The 15,124-nt window shown below is 38.4% G+C and overlaps 1 protein-coding gene across 1 annotated transcript; it reads left to right on the top strand.

Moving 5' to 3' along the window:
• Positions 1 to 4,641: 4,641 nt before the first annotated feature.
• Positions 4,642 to 11,912, top strand: LOC130232736 (uncharacterized). Its single transcript, XM_056462713.1, has 2 exons — positions 4,642 to 5,470; positions 10,999 to 11,912. The coding sequence occupies exons 1-2, from the start codon at positions 4,709 to 4,711 to the stop codon at positions 11,809 to 11,811; spliced, it is 1,575 nt and encodes a 524-aa protein (XP_056318688.1). The 5' UTR covers positions 4,642 to 4,708; the 3' UTR covers positions 11,812 to 11,912.
• Positions 11,913 to 15,124: the final 3,212 nt, after the last annotated feature.

Here is a 15,124-nt window from a genome sequence, read left to right as displayed (position 1 = left end):
GCGGATGTGCGGAGCGAGACGCAAGGCAGGATGGGAAATGGAGTTTTCAAAAATAAAAGCTCACGTGTGAGAGAAAGCGCGACACCTAGTGTAGGATATAATAAAAGATTTATTTTTCCATGAATTAAATAATAATAAGTACTGATTTTAATTCATTATAATAATAAATAGATTGCTAACCATATAATAAGTCAGTGTTATGAAGGTAGCAGTATTGGTTGGTTTGTTTTTGTTTGTTTTTGAAAGTGTGCAGTTCAAATTCAGCATTCTGCATTGAGCGACTGACTCAGGTGTGTTGGGTTTTCTTCTTTACATTCACAAATAGTTGCTTTATTTGATTATCGGACATTATGAGGCAAGAAACACTCGACATTTCAGCTTTTTGATTAAATTATTGTCTGATAAAATTAGCAATATTGATGCTCCAGTGTCAGAGACAGTAGATTTACAGTGCTCAGCATTATTGAGTAGACCCCATTTTGAAAATGAATATTTTCCTCCATTTCTCAGTGAATATAGGCAGTGCATTTAAACAAAACTGATTTATTAAACAGATATATTTATTAAAATAATGTTTTAGTCACCAAACATATTCAGAAATATAAAGATAATACAAATAAATTTAAGCTAAATATTGCAAAAAATAATTACAACCTACACAATTTCAACTAAATGTTTCATTTTTTTGCTTTTCTTGATTTTTCCTCTTTTAAAATTTGTGTTTAATATTCTTCAATATCATATAAATTTCACTGCACTAGTTATTGGAGTGTTATCATAAGTTATTTTGTTAGATGAGCTCCAGATTTGGCTTCAGCACTGACTAATCTAATGTACATGCACAAATATAATATTGAACAGCTTCCTGTTAAACATATGAATTAAAAATAGAGATTTATGAGGGGTGAACCCATATATGCTGAGCACTGTACATTGTAATGTTTTCTTCAGCAATTATTTACATTTCTGATTGATTTACTGATAGTAAACACAATGAGTGATTTGTTAATAATGTACCAGCCGTTTTCCGCCAGGACATTGTATATTATTTTACACTTAATTGTTTTATGTGTTTGAAAAGAGCTATATCTTTTAATAAATCAATTAATTTAAAGTTTTACATGTCCTCTGCAGGTCTTCAATACAAGAACACTGAGCAATCCTTCACCTTCAATGCATACAGGTATTTGATGTTGATGTTTGGATTATTTTCAATCCGTTCAGGATGCATATTCATTCATATTAATTCAATTCAATAATTGATTTATTGGCAAATGTATCGTCAAAGCATTTATAAAGTTTACATTTAAAAAAAGAACATACACGTATAATAATAAAAAAAATAGTATTGTTCAAAAACTCTACAGTATTAATTAAATATAAATTCAATTCATGCCGCTGTTCATTTGTGCTTCATCTAAAACTTCACATTTATAATCCGATTCACACGGGACTTCAGTGTCAACGCTTGACGGAAGGCGTGTCTAAAGCAATCATCATACAATTGCAATTGCATGATGTGCAATCAGCTACTGTCTGAGCTGGGGTATTTGCATAAAGCGATCTGATTGGCTGACGCTTCTGTTGGCGCTTGAAAAGTATAACTGGCTAATTTTGAAATGGCGCAGGCTGCATGGTGGCGCAGTGGGTAGCACGTTCACCTTACAGCAAGAAGGTCGCTGGTTCGAGCCTCGGCTGGGTCAGTTGGCGTTTCTGTGTGGAGTTTGGATTCCGTGTTGGCTTGGGTTTCCCCCACAAGTCCAAACACATGCACTATAGCGGAATTGGGTAAGCTAAATTGTCCGTAGTGTATGTGTGTGAATGAGAGTGTATGGGTGTTTCCCAGTGATGGGTTGCAGCTGGAAGGGCATTCGCTGTGTAAAACATATGCTGGATAAGTTGGCGGTTCATTCCACTGTGGTGACCCCAGAGTAATAAAGGGACTAAGCCGAAATTAAAATGAATGAAATGGCGCAGACGGATCCACAAATCAGTTCGGCAACACTTGACATCACCCACTCAGAGCGAATGGGAAGCGTGGACGCTGACGCCGCGTGTGAATTGGGTGTTAGTCTATGCCATTGGTTCCCAAAGTGGAGGTCGAGGGACAATGACAGGGGGTCACTTGGTGATTTCCAAAAGTCAAATGAATTACATTAAATAATTAGAGTTACCATATTTTATCCATAACTCACAGACGATGAAAAAATGTATTTAATAGTTACATAAAATACAATACATAAAAAATAAATACAGGCCACAACTAAACATTGAGGATGATCTCTGAGTGGTGGTCTCTAAAATTAACCCAAGAATAAACCTGTGCTGAAAACCTTGTGCCATCATTAGGTGAGGTTAATATTAAATAAACAAATTAATAAATGACTATAACAATTATATGTGTTTTAGACTATTGCACTTTTTGTGTTGTCGATATGCTTGTGTTTATTTAAGCCTATTGTTCCTAAATAAACAAGAGTGTATTGCACGTTTGTATATTCATAACAAAGTCCCTTTAAGGCAAGTCATTTCACTCGGCGGCCATCTTTGAAACACCTCTCGGGCAGTATGCTCGGGCATTCTGTCTGAATGGGGAAACATTAAATTCTCCAAAACTACTTGCCAAGCTTACGATTACGTTACAAATTACAAATCACCAATAAAATTATACAATAACTGTGTCTTTAATTTCATTTCTAAATGTTCGTATCACACAAAATCTGCAGAAACTCACGTCTGGTCTGAACCCCTCCCCTGGAGAATTGTCATTCTACAATGATTGCTGATTGGCTCCTTTACTCTAGGGCAGGCTTTATTCACCATATAGCGATCGCTGATTGGCTCCTTTACTTTAGGGCAGGCTTTATTCACCATATAGCGATCGCTGATTGGCTCCTGTACTTAAGGGCAGGTTTTATTCACTATATAGCGATCGCTGATTGGCTTCTCTTCTAGAAGGCGGGCGTTATTCGCCATATAGAAAACGGTGATTGGCTCCTGTGCTAAAAGGCAGGCTTAATTCATCATATAGCGACTGCTGATTGGCTCCTGTATTAGAAGGCGGGCTTTATTCACCATGTAGCGATCGCTGATTGGTTCCTAGAAGGCAGGCTTTATTCGCCATATAACAATTGCTGATTGGCTCCTGTACTAGAAGGCAGGCTTAATTCATCATATAGCGACTGCTGATTGGCTCCTGTATTAGAAGGCGGGCTTTATTCACCATGCAGCGATCGCTGATTGGTTCCTGTACTAGAAGGTGGGCTTTATTCACCATATAGCTATCGCTGATTGGCTCTGGTTCTAGTAGGCGGGGCTTCATTCACCATATAGCGATCTCTGATTGGCTCCTGTTCTAGAAGGCGGGCTTTATTCGCCATATAGCAATCGCTGATTGGCTCCTGTGCTAAAAGGCGGGCTTAATTCCCCATATAGCAACCGCTGATTGGCTCCTGTACTAGAAGGCAGGCTTTATTCACCATATAATGATGGCTGATTGGCTCCTGTACTAGAAGGCAGGCTTTATTCGCCATATAATGATGGCTGATTGGCTCCTATACCAGAAGGCGGGCTTTATTTACCATTTAGAGATCAATGATTGACTCCTGTACTAGTAGGCGGGGCTTTATTCACCATATAGCAATCACTGATAGGCTCCGGTTCTAGTAGGCGGGGCTTCATTTACCATATAGCGATCTCTGATTGGCTCCTGTGCTAAAAGGCGGGCTTAATTCGCCATATAGCAACCGCTGATTGGCTCCTATACTAGAAGGTGGGCTTTATTTACCATATAGCGATCGCTGATTGGCTCCTGTACTAGAAGGCGGTGTTTCATTCACCATTTAGCGATCTCTGATTGGCTCCTGTTCTAGAAGGCGGGCTTTATTCACCATATAGCCATCGCTGATTGGCTTCTGTGCTAAAAGGCGGGCTTAAATCGCCATATAGCAACCGCTGATTGGCTCCTATACTAGAAGGCGGGCTTTATTTGCCATATGACGATCGCTGATTGGCTCCTATACCAGAAGGCGGGCTTTAATCACCATATAGCGATCAATGATTGACTCCTGTACTAGTAGGCGGGGCTTTATTCACCATATAACAATCACTGATTGGCTCCTGTACTAGAAGGCGGGGCTTCTTTCACCATATTGACATTTACACTTTTCCCCATTCAAAAGAATACGAGTGACATGTCTTGTGTATTCTACAGCCACCTTAGGGGATCGTGGGGGTCGCGAGTCAGTGGCATTGTTATCTTGAGGGTCGCAGGCTGAAAAGTTTGGGAACCACTGGTCTATGCTGACATTATCGTCAGCAGTTAAAACAATCTAATGGCTAATGGACAGACGGCTGCTTCTCACTCAGGGCGGCTGATTATGCTAATGAGGGAGAGATGGGCACTAGTGGGCGGGGCTTTCCCCCTCTGATGACATGTACAAAGAGAGAATGTCAATCAAAGTCTGATAATAAACAATACAAATTCATTCATGTTGACCATTAGAGGCTGGAGATATTCACACACTGCTGACACACAACTGGGGTTAAACCACTTATAAGAGTGATTTCTGCATAATAGCTCCCCTTTAAAACTGATTTCTAACAGTTTTCTCTCTCTCTCTCCTGTTTTTAGATGGAAGATCATCAGTCTGCGTTTGGTGGCCAAATATCAGGACAGCATTTTTCACATGCCCAAAATGCGCACGTCATGAATGGCTGGGCATCGTTTAACGAAACTGCAGTTTCAATACCTAACGAGGGTTCATACTCATCCCAAACACCATCTCTTCACTATCAGACTCAAACACAGCCGTTCCCGATGGAGGATCGACAGCAATCCAGCAGCAAGACTATAGCGCTTAACGACAACACACAAATCCTCTATATCACTGATGATTCGGCACAAAATCTCCAAAAGACACATATAATCTATCAATCAGATCCTGCCGTCCAGCAAAAGCCTCATTTTGACGGATACTTTCATCCATCTGCTGCATTAAATCATCCTCCACCAGTTTTTACACATTATAACACACATCCTTGTGTAATTCCTCAAATGAGCCATTCATGGCCTATGATAGCGCCTCAGATGAACGCTAATATTATGTGCGATGCTCTAAACGCTCGTCATAATCCGTTCTGTCAGATTTCCAGGCCTCCGTTAAATTTTAATCAGGCTTTTAATTCAAATGTAGTCCCGTGTATGAATAGTCCCACATGGTCGTGTCCTCATCAGAGCGTTTACCCTTTACCGCGGTCAGAAAGTGAAGTCTACGAAGAACACAGCGGTCATGCGAAGAACAGTTACACTCAGAAGGATCTATCTGAATACTCACAGATCATGGAGACCTTAGGGTCAAAGGTCAACGAAGAATCAATGGTCAGCAAAGGGTCAGAGGTCACGACCGGCGTTGAGGAAGAGGACGATGATGTGTGTGCGCAGTTCAAAAACGGTGAATTTCTGACTGAGGTAAAAGACTATACTCTTATCGATACTTTTATTTGTTTGTTTACATCAGCGAATTATGAATATTGATGACAAGATTAATGTAGAAAAATCTAAATATTACAATAATAATATAGGTGGGATATAATAATGATGTAGTTTGTGCTGTCAATATGCAAAGTTAAAGCTTTGAAATCTGCATTTTTTATTCTACGTTTGACGTAATCTGAACTGATTCATAAAGAGAGGGTGGGGTTATAGAGTAGCTCCTCCCCTTAAAACAGACAATAGCATGTTGTTTTTCTCACAGCTCTGCCAGTGAGAGTGGTTGAGCTCAAGCACATCAAATGAACAGCCATCGTAGAAGGGGTGGGGCAGGTCAGACACGAGGGAGCATTTGATTGGTCAGAAGATTTGATGAGAAACTGAAGTAGGAGACAAAATAAATAAATAAATCAGTGATCCATTTAGGAAGAGAAAAACTGCAAATGGTAGAGGTTTATATCCTATAAATGTGAATTTTGTCCGTTTTTGAGCACACTAGATTATAGATATCCTATCTAACATACTTCAATAATCAAAAGAAAGTCCAAGATAAACATACTCTCTCAATAGAAAGTCAGCTCTGAATCATTTTAATGAGTTATATTTTTGAAGCTTTTGCTTGTTAAACCAGCTTGACTACCTTGCCAGGCTGGAAGCCCAGCCAAAACCAGCTATGTCCAGCTTAAACCAGGCTGGTCAAGCTGGATTTAGCTGGTCATTTTCCAGCCTGACCAGCTAAGACCAGGCTGGAAATGGCTGGAAACCAGCCTGGAAATGGCCAAAACCCCTCTAAAACCAGGCTGGTCAACCAGCTAAAACCAGCCAACCAGCCTAGGCTGGTTTAAGCTGGATTTTTCAGCAGGGCAAACTGAACCAGACATCAAAAAGAAAATGATTCAAATATTAAATGCATATTTTGAGAAAATTTAGGTGTTTTTGAGACCTTTGATGCATTTACAGCTGCTGTATGAGCCTCAACACAATGTTAGGAAACTTTAAAACACCATACCTGCTCTTTGGATCTTTGTGAAGCAGTTTAACATTAGCTACAAGCTAACAAATTAGGTAAACATTAGATCACTAATACAAGATACTTGATCGATTTGATTGCTATTCACATGTTTCTAATTCGTATTTATGCATTTCAATGTAGATTAAGCAACTACTTAATTTAAAAGTAAGTTTTAAGATGTATTACTTTTTGGTTCACTGTGGATTCAGTTTAGTAACTGAAGCGCCCAATTGATTCAAATGTACTGAATCGAATACAAAATGATTCAAATATTAAAACGCATTTTCTGAGAAACATACAATGGTTTCTGAGGTTATATGCATTTAAAAACTGTTCAATGAGACTCAACACAATATTAGGACACTTACCTGCTGTTTAGATGAGAATTTGTGCAACCAGCAGAAACCGTTAGCCACAAGCTAACAAAAAATAAACATCTAAACGCTATTCAAGATACTTGATCGAGCTGATTGCCATTCACATTTTGCTAGTTTGTATTTATGTATATCAATGCATAATCGACAAGTACTCAATTTAAAAGTATGCTTTAAAAGGCAGTCTATACTTTAATTTGGTTCACGTTTGATTCAGTTCAGTAACGGAAGCCCTCGATTGATTCAATCGAACTGAATCGAATCATTACAACATTATTATGGTGGCTTGAAAAGCCAGCATACTGTTATCTATCTTAAACTTATTCTTCTTCTTCTTCTTCTTCTTCTTATTCTTCTGAGACTAATTTCTAAGTGTATCTCCTCCTAGGCCTTTCAAGCTACATACTTCAAACTTTCGTCAAACCTTCAAACTGGTCTGACTCGGGTTGCTATATCTTTTCTAACTGATCCGACCTTGGGTTTTCCGAAAAACGACCCAGAAAAATCCCAAAAGTCCCATTGACTTAACATTGGGTCAAACTTTGTGAGCTCATAACTCTGCATCAGACTGTCCTACAGACTTCTAACTGGACTCATTTAACTCAGTCTAGCCAGCAGCCAATAACTGATGACTTTTTAACTTACTAGCCACTCCCTAGCAACCACTTACAGCACCCTAGCAACTGTCCCATAGACTTCCATTGTAAAAGACTCCCATTTACTTAACATTGGATCAGCCTTTGTGAGCTCATAACTCTGCATCAGACTGTCCTACAGACTAGAGTCTGGCCTCATTCAACTCAGTCTAGCCAGCAGCCAATCACTGATTACCTTTAAACTTACTAGCCACTCCCTAGCAACCAATTTCAGCACCCTAGCAACTGTCCCAGAGACTGTGACTAGCTATTCTAACACACGCTAACAGTTTTAACATCCTACTGACATGCTAATCTGACATGCTAGAAAGGTGCTAGCAACACGATAGTGACATGCTAGTCATGCTAGTAACATGCTAATTCATGCTAGAATCATGCTAACAACATGTTAATTCATGCTAGAAACAAGCTGACTCATGCTAGAATCATGCTAGTAACATGCTAGTTACATGCTAATTAATGCTAGAATCATGCTAGTTACATGCTAATTCATGCTAGAAACATGCTAATTCATGCTAGAATCATGCTAACAACATGCTAATTCATGCTAGAAACATGCTAATTCATGCTAGAAACATGCTAGTAACATGCTAATTCATGCTAGAATCATGCTAATAACATGGTAATTCATGCTAGAATTAGGCTAGTAACATGCTAATTCATGCTAGAATCATGCTAGTAACATGCTAATTCATGCTAGAAACATGCTAGTAACATGCTAATTCATGCTAGAATCATGCTAGTAACATGCTAATTCATGCTAGAAACATGCTAGTAACATGCTAATTCATGCTAGAAACATGCTAGTAACATGCTAATCCATGCTAGAATCATGCTAGTAACATGCTAATTCATGCTAGAAACATGCTAATTCATGCTAGAAACATGCTAATAACATGCTAATTTATGCTAGAAACATGCTAGTAACATGCTAATTAATGCTAGAAACATGCTAGTAACATGCTAATTCATGCTAGAATCATGCTAGTAACATGCTAATTCATGCTAGAAACATGGTAGTAACATGGTAATTCATGCTAGAATCATGCTAGTAACATGCTAATTCATGCTAGAATCATGCTAATAACATGCTAATTCATGCTAGAATCATGCTAATAACATGCTAATTCATGCTAGAAACATGTTAGTAACATGCTAATTCATGCTAGAATCATGCTAATAACATGCTAATTCATGCTAGAAACATGTTAGTAACATGCCAATTAATGCTAGAAACATGCTAGTAACATGCTAATTCATGCTAGAATCATGCTAGTAACATGCTAATTCATGCTAGAAACATGCTAGTAACATGCTAATTCATGCTAGAATCATGCTAGTAACATGCTAATTCATGGTAGAATCATGCTAATAACATGCTAATTCATGCTAGAAACATGCTAGTAACATGCTAATTCATGCTAGAATCATGCTAGTTACATGCTAATCCATGCTAGAATCATGCTAGTAACATGCTAATTCATGCTAGAAACATGCTAGTAACATGCTAATTCATGCTAGAAACATGCTAGTAACATGCTAATTCATGCTAGAATCATGCTAGTAACATGCTAATTCATGCTAATTCATGCTAGAATCATGCTAGTTACATGCTAATCCATGCTAGAATCATGCTAGTGACATGCTAATTCATGCTAGAATCATGCTAGTAACATGCTAATTCATGCTAGAATCATGCTAGTAACATGCTAATTCATGCTAGAAACATGCTAATTCATGCTAGAATCATGCTAGTAACATGCTAATTCATGCTAGAATCATGCTAATAACATGCTAATTCATGCTAGAAACATGCTAATTCAGGCTAGAATCATGCTAGAAACATGCTAGTAACATGCTAATTCGTGCTAGAAACATGCTAGTAACATGCTAATTCATGCTAGAATCATGCTAGTAACATGCTAATTCATGCTAGAATCATGCTAGTAACATGCTAATTCATGCTAGAATCATGCTAATAACATGCTAATTCATGCTAGAAACATGCTAATTCATGCTAGAATCATGCTAATAACATGCTAGTAACATGCTAATTCATGCTAGAAACATGCTAGTAACATGCTAACTCTTGTTAGAAACATGCTAGTAACATGCTAATTCATGCTAGAATCATGCTAATTCATGCTAGAAACATGCTAGAAACATGCTAATTCATGCTAGAATCATGCTAGTTACATGCTAATTTATGTTAGAATCATGCTAGTTACTTGCTAATTCATGCTAGTAACATGCTAATTCATGCTAGAATAATGCTAGTAACATGCTAATTCATGCTAGAAACATGCTAGTAACATGCTAACTCATGTTAGAAACATGCTAGTAACATGCTAATTCATGCTAGAATCATGCTAATTCATGCTAGAAACATGCTAGTAACATGCTAATTCATGCTAAAATCATGCTAGTTACATGCTAATTTATGTTAGAATCATGCTAGTTACTTGCTAATTCATGCTAGTAACATGCTAATTCAGACTCGGCTTTTCAAGCCACCATAAAGTTTGTCCTCAAACTTTAATATCTAGTTCAAATATTAAACGCATATTCTGAGGAAAATACAATGTTGTCTGACTGAAGTTTGATGCATTTAAAACTGTTGTATAAGATATTAAGACACTTTAAAACACTATAACCTGCTCTTTGGCTTATTTTGTGAAACCTGCAAAACAATAAAGCCACAACAAAAAATAAACATCAAAACGCCATACTAAATACTGATCCATTTGATTGCTATTCACATTTTTCTCATTTGTATTTATACATATCAATGTATATTTTACACCTACTTAAAAGTAAGCTTTACAAAGCAGTTTACACTTTGGTTCGCTGTTGACTCAGTTCAGTAGATTATCTGAAGCCCCCAATTGATTCAATCGAACTGAATCGAATCATTACAAAATGAGTCAAAACATATATTCTCCCTACTAAAAAAAAAAACAGATTAAACCAGCCAAAGCTGCTTGCCTGGTTTTAGCTGGTTGACCAGCCTGGTTTTAGAGGGGGTTTTGGCCACTTCCAACCTTTTCTTTTTTACTATTTTACTAATTTACTATGACCTTTTATGTGAAGCTGCTTTGACAAAATCTACATTGTAGAAGCGCTATACAAATAAAGGTGAAAAGGTGGTCTTAGCTGGTTAGGCTGGAAAATTACCAACTAAAACCAGCTTGAGCAGCCTGGTTTAAGCTGGACATACTTGGTTTTGGCTGGGCTCCCAGGCTGAAATGGCTGGAACCCAGCCTGAAAGTGGCCAAAACGCCTCTAAAACCAGCCTGGTTTAAGCTGTTTTTTTAAGCAGGGCTGTGAAAATTCCGATGTTTTCTGAGCTTAGATGTATTTAAAACTGTTGTATGAGACTCCAACACAATATTAGGATGCTTTAAAATGTATTTCTTCAAGTTAACCCAGCATTTCTTGTAGCCTGTGTTTATTTTTCTCTTTCAGGCTGATTTGGACATGGACTACATCAACTTTCTGCTGTCCTCAGATCACAACATATCCGACATCCTCACCGAAAACTGCAGAAACACTCCTGGATGTTCAGACTGGATCCCTACAGTGGTTTTTGAAGCACAGATTCAGTCGGCATGGACTCCACAGCCTGATTCCAGTTCATCCAAAACCACAGATCTGCGCTTACCTCAAGACCCATTTCATGCATCTAAAACACATGCATGTCAGGAGATTATGATGGAAAATGAGCTTCTTACTCTTCCTGAGCATCTGTTTGCCGATCACGAGGGCCAAAATACACAAGCAGAGCAAAATGATTCAATTAGAGAGTCTGTAAATCTTGAATCTGATAGAAACAGCACAAGACAACAAGATGAGACTGTTGACTCGGTCACTCAAACATCGACTAAAAACATAGTAAATAATCAGAAATTGGAGTATGATGGAGGCAAAAACATGGACCAAGAAAAAATGGATAAAGATCAACATGTGATAAATACAATTGACGGTGGCGACACAAACTCAGAGTTACCCATTGCTTCCCAACGTCAAGTCAAAACAAACACAGCGAAAACTGACGGAAATACTGTTAACAAAGTTAAAAGATCCAGAAGACGCAAACACCGAAAGACAACGAAGCCCAATGAGAGATCAGCGCCTGAAAATGAAGATGAAAGAACAGAATCGACTGGAAAAACTCAAGGAAGATTGAAGAGAAGCAGAAAGAAACGGCAAAATAAGCCAAAAAGGGATGAGAAATGCAGCAGTGTGAGGACCAGAGAGAAGAAAACATGGAAGAAATGAAGTGAATAAAGACAAGCGACGAAAAAAGCAATGAAACATAGCGGAAAATAATACTGACGTGTTGAATGCTATTAGCGGAAAGCATGTAAACAAACTAGAATACGACCAACGAAAACTCAATAAAATATTCAAATGAACCACAGGACTGTTGGGTATTGACTTTATAAAAGTAATTAATCACATAATTTCCATTGTATTTAAATTACTTCTCTAGTTAGCGTCTACTTCTCTAGTTAGCATCTGAAAAGTTATTAAATTGCTTGATTCAGTACTGCACCGAAAGAAGTGTTGCATGCAAAACTGTTGCAATTTATTTGTGTTGAATTTAATCAAACAAATTAAATTTAATAATGTACAACTTAATTTGTTTGTTTAAATTCAACACAAATAAATTGTTTACAACCACTTAACGTAAAAAAATTGAGTATATCCAAGGAATCATCCTTGAATAATTTGTTTCAGTGTAGTTAAAATGCATCTTTAAATGTCAATATAATGAAAAAATAATAATATTGATGTGCTGAAAGCAGACTGACTGGAGGAAAACAAAGAAAATTCAATTCACCTTTACTTCTATAGCACTTTTACAAATGTAGAGTGTCAAAGCAGCTTCACATAGACGATTATAGTGAATTGAACCACTGTCAGTCCAGTTTTCAGAGTTGAAGTTCAGTTCAGTGTGGTTTAATATTCACTACTGAAAGTTCAAACACTGAAGAGCGAATCCATCGATGCGCAAATGAATAGTAATAATACATTTCATTTATAATGTGCTGTTCTCAGTCCCAAAGTGCTAACAGGGATACAGGGCAAACAAAGCAGAACAATAAAAATAGTCAAAAAATAAAAAGACCACAGTAAAATATGAACGATTCAATACAATTGGATGATAAAATGAACAAAAATAATCAATCTAAGTTAAAAGCAACGGTAAAAAGGTGAGTCTTGAGGAGTTTAAACCATTCCAGAGAAACAGCATTGCTGATGCTGCTGGGTAGGCCATTCCATAACTTAGTCCATAGTCCACCCATAGTCTTCAGTTTACAGTGAGGCTGATACAGCAAGATTGCAGATGAAGAATGAAGACTGCGGGTGGGAGCGGCCAGAGTTACCAGGTCACAGATGTAGTCAGGTGCTAGCCCATGCACTGCTTTATATGTTAAAATCAGAGTCTTAAAATCAATACGTGACTTAACAGGAAGCCAGTGCAGTGGCAGAAGTACAGGAGTGATATGGTGGTGCGAGGAAGTATGTGTTAAAACCCATGCAGCAGAATTTTGAGTGTACTGTAAACATCTCAGAGAGCTTGCTGGTAGGCCTCCGAAGAGTGAGTTACAGAATTCAAGACGAGATGTGATAAAGGCATGGAGAAGCCTTTCCGCATCAGGCCGTGATAAAGGTCTAATCTGTGCGATGTTACGTAGGTGAAAGAAGGCTATTTTAAGTGTTTGAAGTGTAAGCTGTGCATCAAAAAGCACCCCAAGGTTGCGCACCTGAGTAGAGGGAGACACTTGAAGATCACCAACAGAGTTTAAAGTCATTACACTGGTTAACATTGGTAGGAGTGCTAATAAGTAGAGCCTCTGTTTTAGAACGGTTTAATTTGAGGAAATTGATTAACTTCCAGTGAACAGGCAGATAAAACTGACGTGGCAGAGGTGAGATTAGGGCAAGCACTGATGTAAATCTGTGTGTCATCAGCATAGCAGGCCAAATTTATGCAGGATCTGTCCAAGAGGCAACATGTAGATACTAAATAGGAGTGGGCCAAGGACAGATCCTTGGGGGACACCCTGGCGCAGTGGGACAGTCTGAGATCTGTGACCACCCAAACTGACAAACTGTGAGCGGTCAGTGGGATAAGACACAAACCAGTTCAACACCATATCCACTTATTGAGCCTGTCCAGCAATATCTTGTGACAGATGGTATCAAAAGCTGCAGTCAGATCTAAGAGAACTGAGATGCCACATGCCCCAGAGTCCGCAGTTAAAAGAAGCTCATTGACAAGTCTAACTAAGGCAGTTTCAGTACTGTGACCCGATCTAAAGCAGACTGAAATTTCTCAAATAAACTGCTTGTTTGGAGATTGTTTTGTAGTTGGCATACCACCACACGTTCAAGGACTTTAGCCAAGAATGGTAGATTTGAGATGGGCCGATGATTAGACATCAGCGAAATGTCACTGCCAGGTTTTTTGAGAACAGAATCTTCAGAACAGGTGAAACTAACCCACTACTGAGGGAGGTATTAACAATGGCAGAGATGAGGAGCTCATAAACAGACACCGAGTGCTTCAGTCGTAGGAAATGGATCGAGTATACAGGTGGTAGAATTCATTGACAGTTCGAGATGTGTAATAAAATCAGAGTCAACAGTGTTAATAGTTGAGAAACCAGAGACAGGAAGGATGGAGGGAAGCAGCTCAACAGGGACAGAAGTATGATTACAGGCAATAGAGTTTAATATGTCATTAATTTATCTGTAAAGAATTGAAGAAACTCATTGCATCGTTCAATAGTCGGGGGATCTGAGTTACAAGAGGGTTTGATCAGATTGTTGACTGTACGAAGCAGAACTCTGGAATTAGAACTATATATGGTTCTTGAATACAATTCCCTCTTTGCGGCTGTAAGAGCATGGCGATAGTCATTTTGGTGCTGATCTAACAAGTCAATGCACCAGGAGACCAGATTTAATGTACTTCTGCTCCTATTGCATGCCAACAGCTTTCATTTTACGAAGATCGTGTGTATACCACGGAGATGATCTTTTAAATCTAACAGCATGACTTCTCATGGGAGCTTTGTCATCCAATACACGCTTGAAGACAAGATTGTACTGGTCGACTGAAGAAATAACAGATAATCCACCAGTTATTTGCCGGAGTTGATCATGGTCAGTTTTTCCAAGTTTCCTAAAGAAAATAGTGCGTTCTCTGGCAATCTGTGTAGCGGGTAGAGTGAGATTGAAAGTGGGGAGTTTATGGTCTCTAATCGACACTTCAGCCCCTGCAAGTGAATAATCACTCCTGAGGAGCAAACCAAGTCCAGTGTGTGACCATGTTTGTGTGTCTGAAAATGAACACGCTGAGTGAAGTTAAAAGAGTCTAAAATGTGCATAAAACATGAAGCACTGACAGTTCATATGGTCAACATGAAAATTCAGGTCACCAGTTAGAAGAACAGCAGAGCAGTGTGCGCTGGCGAGCGTCAACAACTCAGAAAATTCGGAGAAAAAGTCAATATTAAGTTCGGGTGGACGATAGATATTTAAAATCAGGACCGGGGATGGATCTAATATTTTAAACGCC

Source organism: Danio aesculapii, chromosome 7, assembly GCF_903798145.1.
Source record: "Danio aesculapii chromosome 7, fDanAes4.1, whole genome shotgun sequence".
Taxonomy (NCBI): Eukaryota; Metazoa; Chordata; class Actinopteri; order Cypriniformes; family Danionidae; genus Danio; species Danio aesculapii.
Note: the sequence above shows the minus strand (reverse complement) of the source record. Positions and strands in the feature narration are given on the sequence as shown.